Source organism: Episyrphus balteatus, chromosome 3 (assembly GCF_945859705.1).
Source record: "Episyrphus balteatus chromosome 3, idEpiBalt1.1, whole genome shotgun sequence".
Classification (NCBI taxonomy): domain Eukaryota; kingdom Metazoa; phylum Arthropoda; class Insecta; order Diptera; family Syrphidae; genus Episyrphus; species Episyrphus balteatus.
Window position 1 is genome coordinate 103,396,145 of NC_079136.1, and position 16,648 is coordinate 103,412,792.

General features: G+C 30.8%; 1 protein-coding gene across 1 annotated transcript; it reads right to left on the minus strand.

The window, feature by feature from the left end:
* Positions 1–1,113: 1,113 nt before the first annotated feature.
* LOC129913961 (uncharacterized) lies at positions 1,114–14,792 on the minus strand. The gene is made up of 7 exons (XM_055992967.1): positions 14,618–14,792; positions 14,338–14,492; positions 5,937–6,783; positions 5,756–5,875; positions 5,537–5,701; positions 3,467–3,575; positions 1,114–3,402 (listed from the first exon to the last, which is right to left on the minus strand). Exons 1-7 carry the CDS (start codon positions 14,670–14,672, stop codon positions 3,198–3,200), a joined length of 1,656 nt encoding a protein of 551 aa, XP_055848942.1. The 5' UTR covers positions 14,673–14,792; the 3' UTR covers positions 1,114–3,197.
* Positions 14,793–16,648: the final 1,856 nt, after the last annotated feature.

Here is a 16,648-nt window from a genome sequence, read left to right on the forward strand (position 1 = left end):
ATCTTATATTTAAAAAAAAATCATCTATTTTGTCAATCGACTTTTAAGCAAATATCTTTACTTATTCTGGTAGGAAATTAAATGCTCTACAATAAAGGCTTTGACCACTTTTTTTCGTTTATCTAGCCGTTTAAAAGATATTCGAGGTCCAAAGTTTGAAAAAATTAAATTCATTATTTTTTTTTTATTTTGTAATTTTGAATTGAAAAATCATATTTATGAAACGGGCAAAACATAGGAAACAGATTGCTCACAAAAAAGTTAAAGCTTCTTATGGAAATGTTGAACTTCATCAGCATTGAGTAGTTAGATGTTATGGTATATCCAGACGTTTAACATTGTTGACATCCTGGTGTATTTGGAGCCACATTCTATTGGCTTCCATTTAAGCACAATTTCAATGATTACATGTAATCGGGAGTCTACTAATTCTTCCAGGGGATTTATTACGTTATATGAAACGAGTGGCAGTTAAACGATACTGAAGTACACGATAGTCACGACGACGAGCGGTTATGTAAGACGAGAATGTTGCAAGGCCAAATAAAACCGAAAAATATATTTTATGGGGCTAACATGCATTCTATTGGCAAATGCAACAATACTATTATGACAGCTTAAAGAAAATGAAAGCCAAACGATAGGCAAATGAACGTAGTAGATATTAACGAGTATCGTTGAAATAAAACGATTATTGTAATACGCAATCGCATAACGAAGAAATTTCAACGAAGAAATAACGAAGAAATTTCAACGAAGAAACGATAATCGTTTTACAAAATAAGGCCCAAAGTTTTTTTGGGTCCAGGTTCAAGCAAAAGTTTTCCGGCGTAGACTATGGCCTACTAGGGACTAGAAGACTTTTATATCTCATACAAGCATTTGAAAGGCCTTAAGAAAAATAATAATCATTTTATTCTATCACTCACATAAAGAACTTCTGCTGCTTTTGGTCCACAGTTGATGATACGCTTTTTATCACAAATGATAATATCCAATTAATTTCTAAAAGTAGATTACAAAAGTGTTTTTGTAAAATTGCAAAAAACTTCTTCAATAAAAAACAATGTTTTAAATTGATTTATCTTATTTATTTTACTCTATTTACATAGTTATGAATATAAATTTTTATTCCTCACAATCTTTTCTTTAAGTAATAAATAAATTTATTTATAGTTAGTTATGCATTATTTCAAAAAAAATTCATAACTTAATTATGTGTATGTTTTTTGTCTTTTTCTAAATTTTATTTAACCTCTTTAGTAACTTAAAGTTTAAAACATAAAAAAGTGTTATTTTTTTCAGAATAAAAATATATTTAAGAAAAAAGTGTAAAGTTTTTTTTGGGGAAGTGTACATATATTTCTTTTCGCTCTTCTCCCAGCAGCATTTGCTTATTCATTTACTTCGAAGTTATGTGGAAAAACTGCACAAATCTACATAAAAACAACGAGTAGGATTGATGTGACAAAAACTACCGTGTTATACCTATGAATACTTTTATAATTTTTTTTATCACAAGCAATAATCTTAATTTCTTAAAAGAAAAACGAATATTAAAGAGGAAGTAAGACTTTCTTTTAATTCAACGATTAAATTAGTTTATAAAAATACATATTTGTATTGTATATATAAAATGTGCGAATGAAATTTTGTAACATGATCACATTTAAAATAAAGTTCGCTCATCACTTAATCGAGGAACAATATGTAAACGTGAACATGAGCATAATGGATGGATGAAGATTTATTTAAAATATTGAAAGATTCAAAAGTATAAAAATAATAAAAATCAAGGTATTTCGACCGACGAAAACAAATTTTTGTATGACATAATTATAAAGGTTAACGAAATTTATTAGTTTTTGGCTTTATTTTTTAAGTGCATTCAACTGTGTATTTATGTTTGTTTTACGTGTGTTAAGCATCTCTTACTAGAATGAAAGAAATCAATATTAGAAAAGAAAGAAATTTTCAAAAACTGGAAATAAAGAAAGAAATTTGAGAAAGCAATACACCATTAGCTCTATTTAAGGATTGTCTTCCGAAAGGAAAAGAACAGAAAAGATTTGAAAAACAGAACAAGTTTTTGTGTTTCATGGAAAAAAAACCTTGACCGAGTTGTTCTACAATCTGTTACTTTATGTTCCATGAAGTTTTCCAGCACTGTTTAGTTAAGCTTTCTTGCTCCCACTTAATTATTTTGAGTTTGAGATAGATCAAGTGAGTGAGAAGTGTTGTATGATTTGCATAGAAATTAGAGAAAGTAAAGCTTAAAAAGTGATTTTTGTAAAGAGAAAAAATTACGGAATATTCAAAAGTGCTTGTTAATAATTTGTTTGAATGAAATATCATATCAAAATAATTTTACATTGAAACTTGAAATTTATTACAGTGTTTTACAAAAAAAAAAAAAAAAAAACTGGTACAAATTAACATGGATGTCACAAAATCACCTCAGTTTCGTATGAAACAAAAACTAGGTTTAATCCCTTCATTAAAAAATTAAAACTTTTCTTTTAATATTTTTGGTCTACTGACACTTTAAGGTGATTTATTTGAAAATGATAAAGAAAATTAAACTTCATGTTTAGAAGAGAATAATTTTCAAAGTTCTTCTAACATTATATTAATATTGAAATAAAGCACGGAAATAATAGGGAAGTGTTATACAAAATATTACATTCATATTATTCAAGTTTCCAAAATGCTTACTATTAGTTTCAATATTAGTATATAATGTTTTGTCAGCATATCTGTGTTTTTCTGTTACATATTATAATTTTCTGAAATTACATAGATACCTATTCTAGAAAAAAGCATACAATTTGTAGAGCTTAATTTGTTTTTTTGGTTTTGTGATTTGTTCTTCAATTTTTTGTATACATAGTTATCTTATTTGATTTTGTTTAATAACAAAACAGTCTTTGGAATAAATTTATGTCAGCCTAAAAATTAGTGGATCAAAAATGGCGAGATGTTTTAAACTGATTTTGATTGACCTAGAAAATTATATGGAAGTTAAAATATAAAGAAAAATTTAAAACAAATTCCAACGAAATTAATAAATGTTCAAGACTTTTTTATATTCGTGTCTCAGAAAAAAAAAAAAAATAAATTAATGGGAGAATGCCGTTGCCTTAAATACATATACATATATATAAACACTAATAATAAAAAAACATACACCGATTCACTTATGTCATCGTATTATAGCGCATTGGGCTACCACCTTCACTTCCTGTTGGGCTAGAGTCTGGGAGAAACTCACTGCTATCACTTCGCCTTCTATGTGGAATTGCATCACAAAGACTCTCAATAAGACGCTGCTGGAATGTTTTATATTCCATATCGACGGATTGTGTTTCGCCAAAGTTAAAATCAGCTACTTCTACGTTGAAGCTGTTTCAAGACACATGTTATTTATTCAATATAGGCATAAAAAATAACACAAGCTTCAACCTACCGATTCCTACTTTGAATATAGTAGGACACACCAAATACTATTAAGATAACTGCTATCAAACTGAATGATACAGGCACCACAATAACCGAAAGCTGTGATTGTTTCTTCGCTGTGAATAAAAATATCATTTAAACTATAGGTTTTAAATTTTTTGTTATAAGTGCTAGAAATAAAAATCTAAGAAGTAAACCAAGAGCCGTCATTTTCAAAGACACTATATATAAATAAAGTCGTTATTTGTATTTTTTAAAAATATTTTTAATAAAATTGCAATTATTTTTAACATTTTTTTGGCAAACTTGGTTTTTCTGTATAGGGTTGCCACGCCTTAAAGTTCATTTTTTGAGTTTTTTTTGACAACGCCACCCTGCTTATATAGTAAGTCTTAGAGGTGTATAAAAAATATTATGTCAGAGAAAATCAAATATAAAAGTTCGAATATTCAGGGCTTAATTTACAAACCTCTGTGTTATCTCAAAATAATTTATATTTCACAAATAAACAAAAAGTGGCACTGGTTCCTCATTTCTTTACAAAATTTTAATTTGGTTTGACGTTTAGCAATTGGCAAAATTGTAGTGTGTTTGAAAATCTCTGTGAATCCGTCTCAAAAAAAGAGATTTAAAAGGGATCGGAATAAAGTAGCGATTTTTTCTTTCATTGGCATTCATTTAAGGAAAGTAGCGACTGCAAGTCGACTGCAGATCGAATTCTTGGTTGTTTGAAATTCGACATAAAATTATTTATTATATTGTAGACCAAGAGCCCACAGCATATTTTGGGAGTAGGGGTATAACCAAAATGTGAGTATGCAGTTTTATAACGAATTCAAAAGTCTGGCAGCTTTAAATCGCGGATTTAAGTATACAGTACCTTGCCATATTATTAGGCCCAATCGAAAAAAAATACAATTTTTATGTTGCTGAATTTTTAAACTTTTTGTCGAAATAACATAGTTTATTTTTTGTCTCATTTACTTACACTTGTCATGTAGATACGGGTTGATTTAAAAAAAGTTGGAAACATACTGTGATTAGCTCTGCTCGTCTTAAGAAAAACCAGACGATCAGATCTTCTATATTTATGCAAGATGGGACTTATGTCATAAAGTTGAGAATGTCACGTTATTCCTCGATACAAAAATTTAAGTATTGGACCCGTATGGAAATTTTCCGGTCATGAATTGCATAGAAAACTTCTTTTGGAGCTTATTCCTTTTTGCACGTTATTTTATATCAAAATTTATGAACTCTTTAACTTTTTTAAGTCAATCCGTATGTAAATGATAAGTGTGAGTAAATGAGACAAAGCTAAATTTAAGATATTTCGACAAAAACTTTAAAAGTTCAGCAACATGAAGCAAAAAATTGTATTTTTATCTCTTGGGCCTAATAATATGGCAAGGTTTCTACGGGTTTAAATATCGCGAGTTTTCCAATGAATGTGAGTACGCTAAGTTAACACAAAATCACCTTCTGTTTATAAGGACTGATGCTCTGTCATTTCCCCTAAGCCCGAAGACATCAACCTTGACGATGCGATGAATAGAACTCAAGATATAAGCTGTTTAAACGGCTATGTTTTGGAGGCATTCCTGTTTAATTTTTTGTTTGTTATTTTGAATTCAAAACTCTCCAAAAATAGAGCCCTTAGTTTAAAAAGCTTATATCTTGAGTTCTATTGATCGCATCGTCAAGATTGATGTCCTTATATTCAGAATGTGATTTTGTGTTAATTTAGCCAACTCGCAATAATTGGAAACTTTGCGATATTTAAAACCTCGGAAACCATATAAAACCTCGATTTAAAGCTCCCAGACTCTCGAATTCGTTATTACAACGCATAAGGCTATAAAACTGCAAACTCACATTTTAGTTATACCTCCACTCCCAAAATATGCTGTGGGCTCTTAGACTATTGTTACATATATTTTTCCTTAAATTCTTTGGGGAAAAATTTAATGAAGTATTCAAATTGCGCTACTTCCGGGAAGTAGTTAGTTTATTATACATTCTACAAATAAATAGACGAAAAATATCTACTTCCTATTGTTTTTTTATTTTTACTTACTTTCGTAAAAGTTTATGGTGACCTGATTAACTGAGGAAGCAATTGGATTCCTGATAAAAAATAAAATTGTCTTGCTTTGAGCAAACCACCGTCGCAGTTGGAACGAACAACTAGTTATTGAAAGCCAACTAGAGCAGGTTTCGTTTCCAGTTAAATTATAGGGAGCTAAAATTATAACATTAAAATTTATGAACAATAGCATTAAAATACTTTATATACCATTAAATACTCTGTAGCAATATTCCAAAGGAGATGATCCTTTACAAGATATATCCAAGTTTAAAACATCGCCGTGTTGCAGCCAGTTTTTACCACTTGATGAAAACTCTCCTACAGGCTCTGAAAATGGTTTATTCAGTGGTTTGATAAATATAATTTTTTGACAGTAATATTAACTTACGCAAAGAAACAACCCTTCTATTAAAATATCCATATGTCTTTTTTGGATCAGCCGCAACCATTGATTTGTTGAAACAAATATAAGGCAATGGGGAATCAAGGGGGTTAGTGGTTGTGGGCGTCATCGAATCATCATTAGCAGAATGTTGTTCATTTAACGAAGCCAAATCGATGCCCAGAATTCTTGCATTCGCTGATGCAGTAAGGTTATTAAAGTTTGCAATTAATGAAGCTGTATCTCTCCTAGCTCTAGGACGAACAGTTATTGATGTTGCGGTTGAATTAGAAGATATTGTAGGTGTTGGTGGTGTTGTTGTACTTGTCGTGGTTGTGGTCTTTGGAGTGGTAGTGGTTGTAGTACTTGTTGTTGTAGATGTTGTTGTTGTTGTAGTAGTCGTTGTTGTTGTGCTAGGTGTGGGAGTTGGTAGTTTATCAAATGACGCAACAACCAGTGCTTCAATGTCAAATGTAGTGCCTATATGTGGATATCGATTTATATAAGTGTAACCATCAGTTACTCCAAGATAAGTGCAATTTTCAAACCAAAATGTTTGAATATATGTTGCATTTCTGTCCAGAAATTCCATGTCGCTCTCTTTTAGAGTAACTGTATGATTTACCGGGTCTTTGTACGAGACATACTGTTCGTTTCTGTAAGTGCCATTTTGTGTTAATGACATGTTTCCATTTAAAAGTTCGGTAACTTTAAAATGAACGCTTTTTTGTGCTATCGAGAACCAAAATATCATGTATCGTTCGACGTTTAAATTAACTTCATAGAGGCTTGGTTTTGTTCCTTTTGGATATTCAACAGTCCAATTACTATATGGCTGCTCTGTTTTAAAAACCTGAAAGTTTTCATATTGGAAGACATTTTATTTATTGAGATAAAAACTATTTTACATTTTTCTTCGAGATTTATCTCATTAAAATAAGTTTATATATTAGGTGACCGCAATTCCCATAGAAAAATTTGTTTGTCGATTTTTTTTTCTGGGGAACCCCATAAAATGTTCAGCCTTTGCAGACTTTTAGAAAGCTAAAATTAAAGCTCTATTGGATAGGTCTAAATGGTGCCGACACTCGCTCAAAGTATCAAAAATCTCTGTTAATTTTTCAAAAACTGTGCCAGTTTTTGAAAAATTAATTTTTAAATCAAAATTTTGAAAAAAAATTGGAAAAAAAATTTCAAACTATTTTTTTTTTCAAAATTGTATGTTATTAAGTACTAATTTAGTTTTAAAAATTCGATGCTCTTATTTATTTTTAAACAAATTCAGGATTCAACAGGATTCAAAAATATCTTTTAAAAACACCAAAACTACTTTTTTCTAAAAAAAAACCTCTATGTTTTCTGTTTTTACGTGGCAGGAGTTATTGATAAATTAATTTATAAAACATTAACCATTCGTCAATTATTTTTTAAACATTCAGACTTAAATAAGGATACAATAAAGTGATACAGTATTGGATTTACCCTGAATTTATAAACTTTTTTCATTGATAACACCGGAAAACTTACTTATTTTTCTTACTAGGTCTGGGGTGCTCGCCGCCAATGGATTCTAGCTTTAAGGGCCTGAACATTTTATGGGGTTCCCCCGACCAAATTTCGAAAATCGATTTCTTGCGGTCACTCTAGTATATCTGTATAAACAAGTGTAGCTTGTGTATAATCAAATATATTAGTAGGAGATCCCGCCATAGGACGACCTACCCTCATCGTTATACCAGTTGAGAGTTATATTTTCTGAAAGGTAGTGACTAAGGAAATAAATTGCACATGGGTTGCCTAGCGATATCCGGTCAAGGCATAGGGTTGCCAGGCCTTTAAGTTTATTTTTGCGTATTTTTGAATACGCGACCCTGCTTGTATGGCAACCCTAAGAGCTATAAAAAAAATATTATGTCATAGGAATTTTAATTTAAAAATTTTAATTTTCAGGATTTTATAAAATTTGAAGTTTGAGTAGGGTAAACAAAGGTGAATTTAGAAAAAGGGCAAAAATCTATTCTAAACAAAACGTGATAGAAATAAAATTAAAATTGGAATCGATAGATATTATAAATATATTAAAGCCCCACATACAAATAAAAAATGTAGATGCAGGTAGCCATGGTACAGAGGAATGGGTAGATGACTTCCGAGCCAGACATCGTGGGTTCGAGCCCAACGGTCGGCTCAGAAGTTTTTTCTAAAATCGCCAGCTTAACTGAAGCCACCTGTGCGATAACATGAGACAATTGTCAACGATATCTCCCCTCTGTGCCACGTAGTTATGTGTTATATGTGTTTCTGTTGTTCTTTCTTTCTTTGTCTTTCTCTGTTGTATTAATGTCTTGTGCTGTATCGGCCAAATGGACTTAGTTTCCGAAGCTGCAGTGTGTCTAGTCTAGAAGATTTATCTTCAGATTAGATTAAAATGTAAATGTAAATGTAAAAAATGTAGAAAATCTACAACTCCAGATATAGTCTTTTTAGGGCCATTTTTTTCACTCGGAGTTGAACAAAACTTGAGAATTTTTAATATAAAAATTCTCAAGTTATGTTCAACTCCGAGTGAAAAAAATGGCCCTTAGAGTCATGACACTCAAATTCGATATTTGAGAAATAATTCACCAAAAATCAGAATAAAAAATTTTTTATATAATTTTTATTTGATAAATTAGAAAAAATAAAATAACTTGACACGTATCTGTCAAATTTTTAATTTAACTTACAGTTTTCGCGGAGCGATTTTTTTTAAAAGTAGTTATTTTCGTATTTCAACATATTAAAGGAGAAAATCCCGTCATAGAACGACCTATCCACGTCGTTATACCAGTTGAAAGCTATTTTTTTCTAAGGGTAGTCTCTAAAGAAACAGTTTGCACATGGGTTGCCTTGCGACATCCTGTCAAGGCATAGGGTTGCCACGCTTTAAAGTTCATTTTTTGAGTTTTTTCGACCACACCACCCTGCTTATATGGTAAGTGTTAGAGGTGTAAAAAAAAAATTATGTCAGAGAAAATTAAATTTAAAAATTTGAATATTCACGATTTTTAGAAATTTGACATATAAGTAGGGGAAACTGAGGTAAATTTGAAAAAAGCTCAAAAAGCTATTTCCTTAACAAAAAGTCTTAAAAAAAAGATTGATACTGGAATCGATAGATATTGTGAAGTTATAAAAGTCACATATACAAACCAAAAATGTAAAAAATCTACTACTCGAGATATAGACGTTTAAAAGTCAAAACCATGAAATTCGATGTTTGAGAAATAATTCACCAAAAATCAGCACGAAAGGTAATTGAAATAATATTTATGTTATTAGAGAGAAAAAACGAAATAACTTGACACGTATCTGCCAAATTTTTCATTATTTATTTTATTTTTTCTAATTTATCAAATAAAAATTATATACCTAAAAATTTTTTATTCTGATTTTTGGTGAATTATTTCTCAAATATCGAATTTGAGTATCATGACTCTAAAAAGACTATATCTCGAGTTGTAGATTTTTTTACATTTTTTATTTGTATGTGGGGCTTTAATATATTTATAATATCTATCGATTCCAATTTTAATTTTATTTCTATCACGTTTTGTTTAGAAAATAGATTTTTGCCCTTTTTCTAAATTCACCTTTGTTTACCCTACTCAAACTTCAAATTTTAAAAGATCCTGAAAATTAAAATTTTTAAATTAAATTTCCTATGACATAATATTTTTTTTATAGCTCTTAGGGTTGCCATACAAGCAGGGTCACGTATTCAAAAATACGCAAAAATAAACTTTAAGGCCTGGCAACCCTATGCCTTGACAGGATATCGCTAAGCAACCCATGTGCAATTTATTTCCTTAGGCACTAGCTTTCAGAAAATATAAATTTCAACTGGTATAACGATGAGGGTAAGTCGTCCTATGGCGGGATCGTAGACTATATGTATGTATGAAAAAAAGAAAGAAATAAGTACAAAATCAATTACAATCCTAGTAAGTTATAATAAAAATAATGGATTTAGAGAAATTGATAATGTTTGAAATGTACGTTTTTTCTGATATGTGTTAGCTCTTTTCGAAATTCCCCAACGAGATGTTGCTTTGCAATTGATGTGGAACGGCACGGCATGAGTAAATTTCTCAGAATAAAATGTAAACAACATGGATGCAAGGGGGATGGAAAAATTAACGAATTCTGAATTGAATAAAAACCGTTTTAAAAATCTATTTGTGTAATTCAACGCGTTTTTTTACAAAAAATATTGAAAACAAAAATGTAAATTGTGACAGAAGGCTATGCGCGCGTATGTTCACTATGGCTACTCCTCATGTTTTCAGAAACAGGACGAAGCAGTTTGTTCAATTTTGACATAAGCCCAGCGCGCATATGGCTATTATAGTTGGGCCCTAAACAAAACAACTGTAAGAATAAAAAAAGGCAGTAACTATGATTATACAACAAGTTACATCTTCATATTAGGACTCAATACATTAGAAGATACTCTTAGGTTCTACAAGCCACCGTAAATTTTTCGAATTATAGTCTGTCGTATATACAAGTCTAGCGTCACAACAACTAATCTTACAATTTATTATAAAGCCAAGATATTTAACATTCCCAATAAAGATAAGATAAAACCATTTAAATTAAGGCATGGTACATCACGAATTTATATTTCGCTTCTCGGACACACCATTCCAAACGATTTCAACGGGGTTGTTGTTATTTTATTTAACCGACACCTGAATATGTAACAGGTCTTCATTTACTCGGGCTACTCAGTCTTTTAACAACTCAGTGGCTCGTTCTTTTATTAAATAAAGTTAACTTTGGTTGTTGTTTCACAAGAATCGTTGTATTTGTTTTGGTTAGATTTTTTTTAGAAAATTTCAACTTTGATTTAGGAACGACTAATGTTACATTTTGTTGATCTGGTAAAATAAAATTTTTTGAGATCAATTTTATGAATGAATAAACAAGAAAAAATTAATTTGGTACTGAAATAATTATTTTAAATTGAATTCTAAGCAAATTGAAACAAAAATATGCTTTACATAATTTCAAATATGAAAGCAAACAAAAAATTTTTTTCTCATATCTTCCCTATTTAGATGTGCTGGTCAGATTAACATTGAAACTCAAGTCCAGCAGCTGAGTTGGAAAAAGTTACAAAATGTAACTATTTGACACTTCAACAATAACAATAGTTAACAATAGTTAACATCGGCGAATCAAAGAACGCATTTCCGGTCTTCTCAGATAAATTGTTACTACTTCATCCGCATAAAAATATACAGAACAGTTTGTAATAACATCAGGGAGATTTTATGAAGATGCAGAAAAGAAGAGGGCCTTAAAAAGATTTGTAGGACTTTAGGTAGGTGCCTATATAAAGAATCAAAGGAAGAAAACAAAAACTTTTATTGGAATTTGAAAAAGTTTTTTTCAAATATCTTCTTGAACGTTTTTCTAGTCGTTATCCATATGATAAAGAGGAAATTCGAAATTTTAAACCACTGTTTACATTTACTCCGAATTTGTAAAAAAAAAAACACAAACATGGTGATGTATTTGTAAACATGCCATATTTGACAGTAATTTAAACAATTTGGGATAAATTTTATTTATATTTATAAAAAAGAATTGCCATCATTTTGCATTTGAAGATACCTGTCAAGTTGTTCCGTGAAAACATATTAAAATCTAAAGTCAAAAGAAAAAAAAAGACATTGTTTACATTTACCCAAATTGACTCTATAACGGCCAATTTCTTCACATGAGTCCTAAGTCAGCCTAGTACCCGGTCTAGCTAGACCAGGTCCTAGCACTAGTACTCGGTCCTAACGAAAAGTTAGTACCTGAGCATTTCTTCACATTTATAGGACCTGATCTAAATTCACAACTCGGTCCTAAGAAATAATTCGTATAAAACTGGTCTAACTGTCATTTTTGATGTTTGAAATATTTTATTTTGGTATTTCAGCAAATCAAACAAAACAAAATAGATAAAAAACGTTCAAATAATTAAATCACCATTTAGAAAATATAAAAAAATAAATATAATCAGGCTAAAGAAGACTCAAAAAGTAAAGATATTGAAGATATATCAAAAAGTGTCACAATCAAAAATGAAATGTCATGATTCTACTATGAGAAATTTACTGAATAATCTGGGCTAGCAATGGATAACTACCGGAAGAAGAATCATATTAAGAAATAAAAAAGATAGTTTGCATAAAATGTTTGTTCCTTCATATTTCAAAAAAAATAAAAGTTCTTAAAAGCGCAGTCCCTTTTTTTTTGTGTGATTATGTCTCATAGAAGTCATCAGTGCGAGTCACGTTATTAACTATGATTTGTAGATATTAGCGATTAAATTTTTGTTTAAAAAAGTCTAGCCACAACTTTTTTGAATCTTTTCGCGGGTCTAGCGGGATATTGAATTAATTGGCGGGGCAAAATATACCGACGAGACAAATATTGAGGCATTCGATAAATATAACGTACCGATTGACAACATTTTTCATCATCAAAAATTAAATTCATTTTCTTAAAAAAAAAATACCAAATGACAAAAAATAAAATGCCAAAATAAGAACAAAAATCAATAAAATAAAAAAATATCTGTTTTAAGAGACACAAAATCTCAAAACTGATAAATATATTTTAAAATAAATGCAAACAATCCAACCAAATCAAGTATTAGCCTCGCTAGACTGTCGATTTTTAGGTTCTAACTTTTACGAAGTCCTAAGAAAAACTCGGTACCAATTTGACAGTACTAGGGCTTAGGACTTGTGTGAAGAAATCATTTGGTACCGATTTGAGTCCTAACGATTGGTATAATAACCAGGTCCTAGCTTATTTTGAGGAGCTAGCTAGTACCGAGTCCTAACTAGTACTCGGTCCTAAATTGACAGTTCTAAGGCTTAGTACCTGAGTGAAGAAATGAGTTGAAACCGATTTGAGTACTAACTTAAGGACTGGGACCGGTACTAGTGCTAGGACTCTGTGAAGAAATTGGCCGTAAATGTAACAAGTGTAAGTTTACTATTGTGTTTGATGTATGTAAACAAATTTTGTAACCTATTAATTAATACATTTTTCCTTATTCCTATTTATTAATGTTAATAAAGATTCCTTTGCGATCACCTGATGATGTTCATAGACATGAACGACAATAATACGTCGTGACAATAATACATTTGTATGTTGTTTTATTTGACCTGAAGCCCGTTTCATAACATACATATATCCGGAAGATCTTTATGATCCCGAACGCCAAAAAACAGCCAAACACAGTTTTTTTCAGTTTCAAGTTTCGTGTCTTTCTTTATGTGTCTTTTTTTTCAATCTCCCTGAATACAAAATCAACTGCAACAATATCACCTTCGTTACTTGAAGACGATGAAGATGATGAAAGGGGTAATACTAAACCGTGTATAATTGTAAGAATTATAATTATTGTAGGAATATTCATAATCATATTATTAGTACTCATATTCATTTTGTGGGACTTTTCATGAAGCATCCAGAAGCCTTCCGGACAACCAATCGAAAGACATTACATTTTCGTGACTTTCCCTGACTTTCCAGTTAAGCGGACACCATGTAAGTAATATCAATTTTTTTTCAAGTCGGTATAGCAAATGCATCAAATTTCGCATTTAAATAGCATATCAAAAAAGGTTATCCACCTTTTGATAACAAAGCATAACAGATAACTCGCTGTTATTAAGTTAAATAAAAAAAACACGTCTGCACCTATGGCATAAAGCTGATTCAATGATTAACAATGATATAAAATACAAATTTTGGTGGAAGTTAGATTGAACTTATTTCGCCCACAATATAAATAAAAATTTTATTTTTTAACCAATTTTCTCTACCAACGAATGGATAGTCAACGAGCAAATAATAATAATTGGATTCATTGTTTGTTTTGTTAAGCAGCCATCTCTAGATATGAAGTTAAATGCAATTCATTTTTTATTTAGAATAGAAATAGACACGGCTATTCATTTGCTTGCCTATTCATAGAAGAAAGTAAATTAACTCAATAATAAAAATAAAACTTCCAAGTTCAATCGATCACGTTTTCCTTTTCGTCAAGCTTTTTACATGTTATCAAAAATTCCAGAATGAAACCTACTAACACAAATTCTGGTTTAATTAATGCATTTTTTAAGACGTAATCAATTCGATTAGCACGTAACCTTTTTAATTGCAAGCTCTGTTTTTGTTGGGGGATGATCAGCATTGAATGATCGATAAGTACCTAACTTGAATGTTTTGACTTCATATCACAACAAAGAATTTGTTTTGCTTTTGTTTTTGTTTATATACAGCAAGCAAAATATACGATACCACCGTGTACGTTTTAAATTATTCTTTTTAATGACAAAAGAATACTCACAGTGGAGTGTGGTGGATCTGCGTTATCATTCCAGTTGTATGCGTAGTTTCCATTTTTAGCAATCTTTCCATCTTGGTATAGAGTTGCAGTGAAATTAACAAGGGCTCCTGACACCGATGATCCCGTAAATTTGATATCAACTTCAAAGGCTTTCACTGAATTTTGTTTCGAAAACCATCATGAAAAATTTCGGTTTATAGTTTTGTTTTTTTTTTTTTTTGCAAAGAAAAGTAGGAGGATGTTGTAACAAAGAATATTGACAATTCCAAAGATTAATTACCTGATGCAATTGATATTATAAGGAAAACAAATGAAGAAATTTGTTTATCAAGCATTATGCTGATGATACACCGCGAGATCAAAGCAAAATTAAACTATATTTTTAGAACCCTGATGTATTTTTAATAATTTTGTACGAAATTTTGCGTTCAATGGAATATATTTGAAGTTTATTCTTTTTTTTAGTTTCAGTTGTCATAAAACGTTACTACGTTATGACTATGTTACGTTGAGTGACAAGTTACGTTTACGTAAAGAATGGCCGGGTTCAACGCACCATCTGAATTTAAGTTCAGATATTTTTTGACGTTGAACGCAAAAAATCATCTGAATTTCAGGTGAAGACTGGTACGCTGTTCGAGCTAAATTTTAGCCGAGATAAAAAGTCTGTTCAGCGAGGATTTTTCTAGATCAGAACAGGACAGGACAGCACAGTTTCGTGAGAAACGTCAGAACAAGTTAGAACAGTCATTTAAACGTCAGTTGTCAAAATAAAAAAAAAAAACAAAACAAATTGTAAATTATATGAATTTTTTGCTTATCTGTTCTCGTTAGTTTTATTTATTTTTTGAGTTTTTACTGCGAAAAATATAATTAAAAATTGTTTTTAGTTAGAAAAACCACGAGCACCCGAGAAATATTCGCACAATTAAATCAAAACAAAAAGAAAAAAATGACAGCTTTGCTTTTGACATTTCTCACGAGTCTGTTCTAACCTGATCTTACTCAAAACCAAGAACAGAAAATCCTGTTCTAAACTGTTCTAGTTTTGTCAATGAACAGGAAACTAGAACAGTTCAGCACAGAAAAAATCTCAATGAACAGCAAAAAGCTGTACTTTTCTGCCTAGAACAGTCCAGCACAGCGTCAGTGAACAGACTTAAAATTCCCATACAAGTTATCGATAATTTGTATGGGACTCATTTTATCTCGGCTAAAAATTTTCGATAATTTGTATGGGAGCTAAAATTTAGCGCGAGCAGCGTACCAGGCTTGACATTATAATTGGGCTTTTAAGCAATCTGGCTTTGTCTTTTTCCTTTCTATTTCTATTAGTCCGGGCGGCCACTGCAGAAACGCTCAACTCATCGAGCTAAAGAAAATTTCAAATGGGAAGTGAAAGAGGGCTATTAGTAGTTATGAAAACCACAGGTCTTCCCGTTCGCATCCTGGCACGATTGGCGTGGTAAAGTGCATCGTGCATCTCATAGAGTTAAAAGACAATATTGGTGTCAAATTAAAGGTGCTATTGTCAGCTATCAAATTTCAGAGGTCTTCCGGGCGAAAGTCTGGCAGTTTTGTCATGCAGCCCGTTTTAAGGTTAGAAGCGATAAAAGTGAGTTTTTTCATAAAGTCTTGTTTTTTGGTATTTTGGTGGATGAGTTAAGGAGTTTTTTAACTATAAAATAAAAATAAGAGTTATTAGCATTTAAATATGAAACGATGTTTTGGAAAAAGCTTGATAGTTTATTAACAATAACCCAAAGTATATGCAAAACTACGAATAATTCACGAAAAAGTCTCAAATAATACGCTGCGCCCCTTACAACTTACCGAATTAAAAGGCGACTTTAATTTCAAATTAAAGCTAATAATGTCTTTTTTTGAAAACCAGAGGTCTTCCAAGCCACATCTTGACATTTCACCCCCCAGCCTGCTTGAACGTTTTAAGTGAAAAACGCTCCTAACCTTAAAGCAAGCCGCGTGACCTAACTTCCAATTTTTGGCTTGGAAGACCTCTGGTTTTCAAAAAAAGACATTATTAGCTTTAATTTGAAATTAAAGTCGCCTTTTAATTCGGTAAGTTGTAAGGGGCGCAGCGTATTATTTGAGACTTTTTCGTGAATTATTCGTAGTTTTGCATATACTTTGGGTTATTGTTAATAAACTATCAAGCTTTTTCCAAAACATCGTTTCATATTTAAATGCTAATAACTCTTATTTTTATTTTATAGTGAAAAAACTCCTTAACTCATCCACCAAAATACCAAAAAACAAGACTTTATGAAAAAACTCACTTTTATCGCTTCTA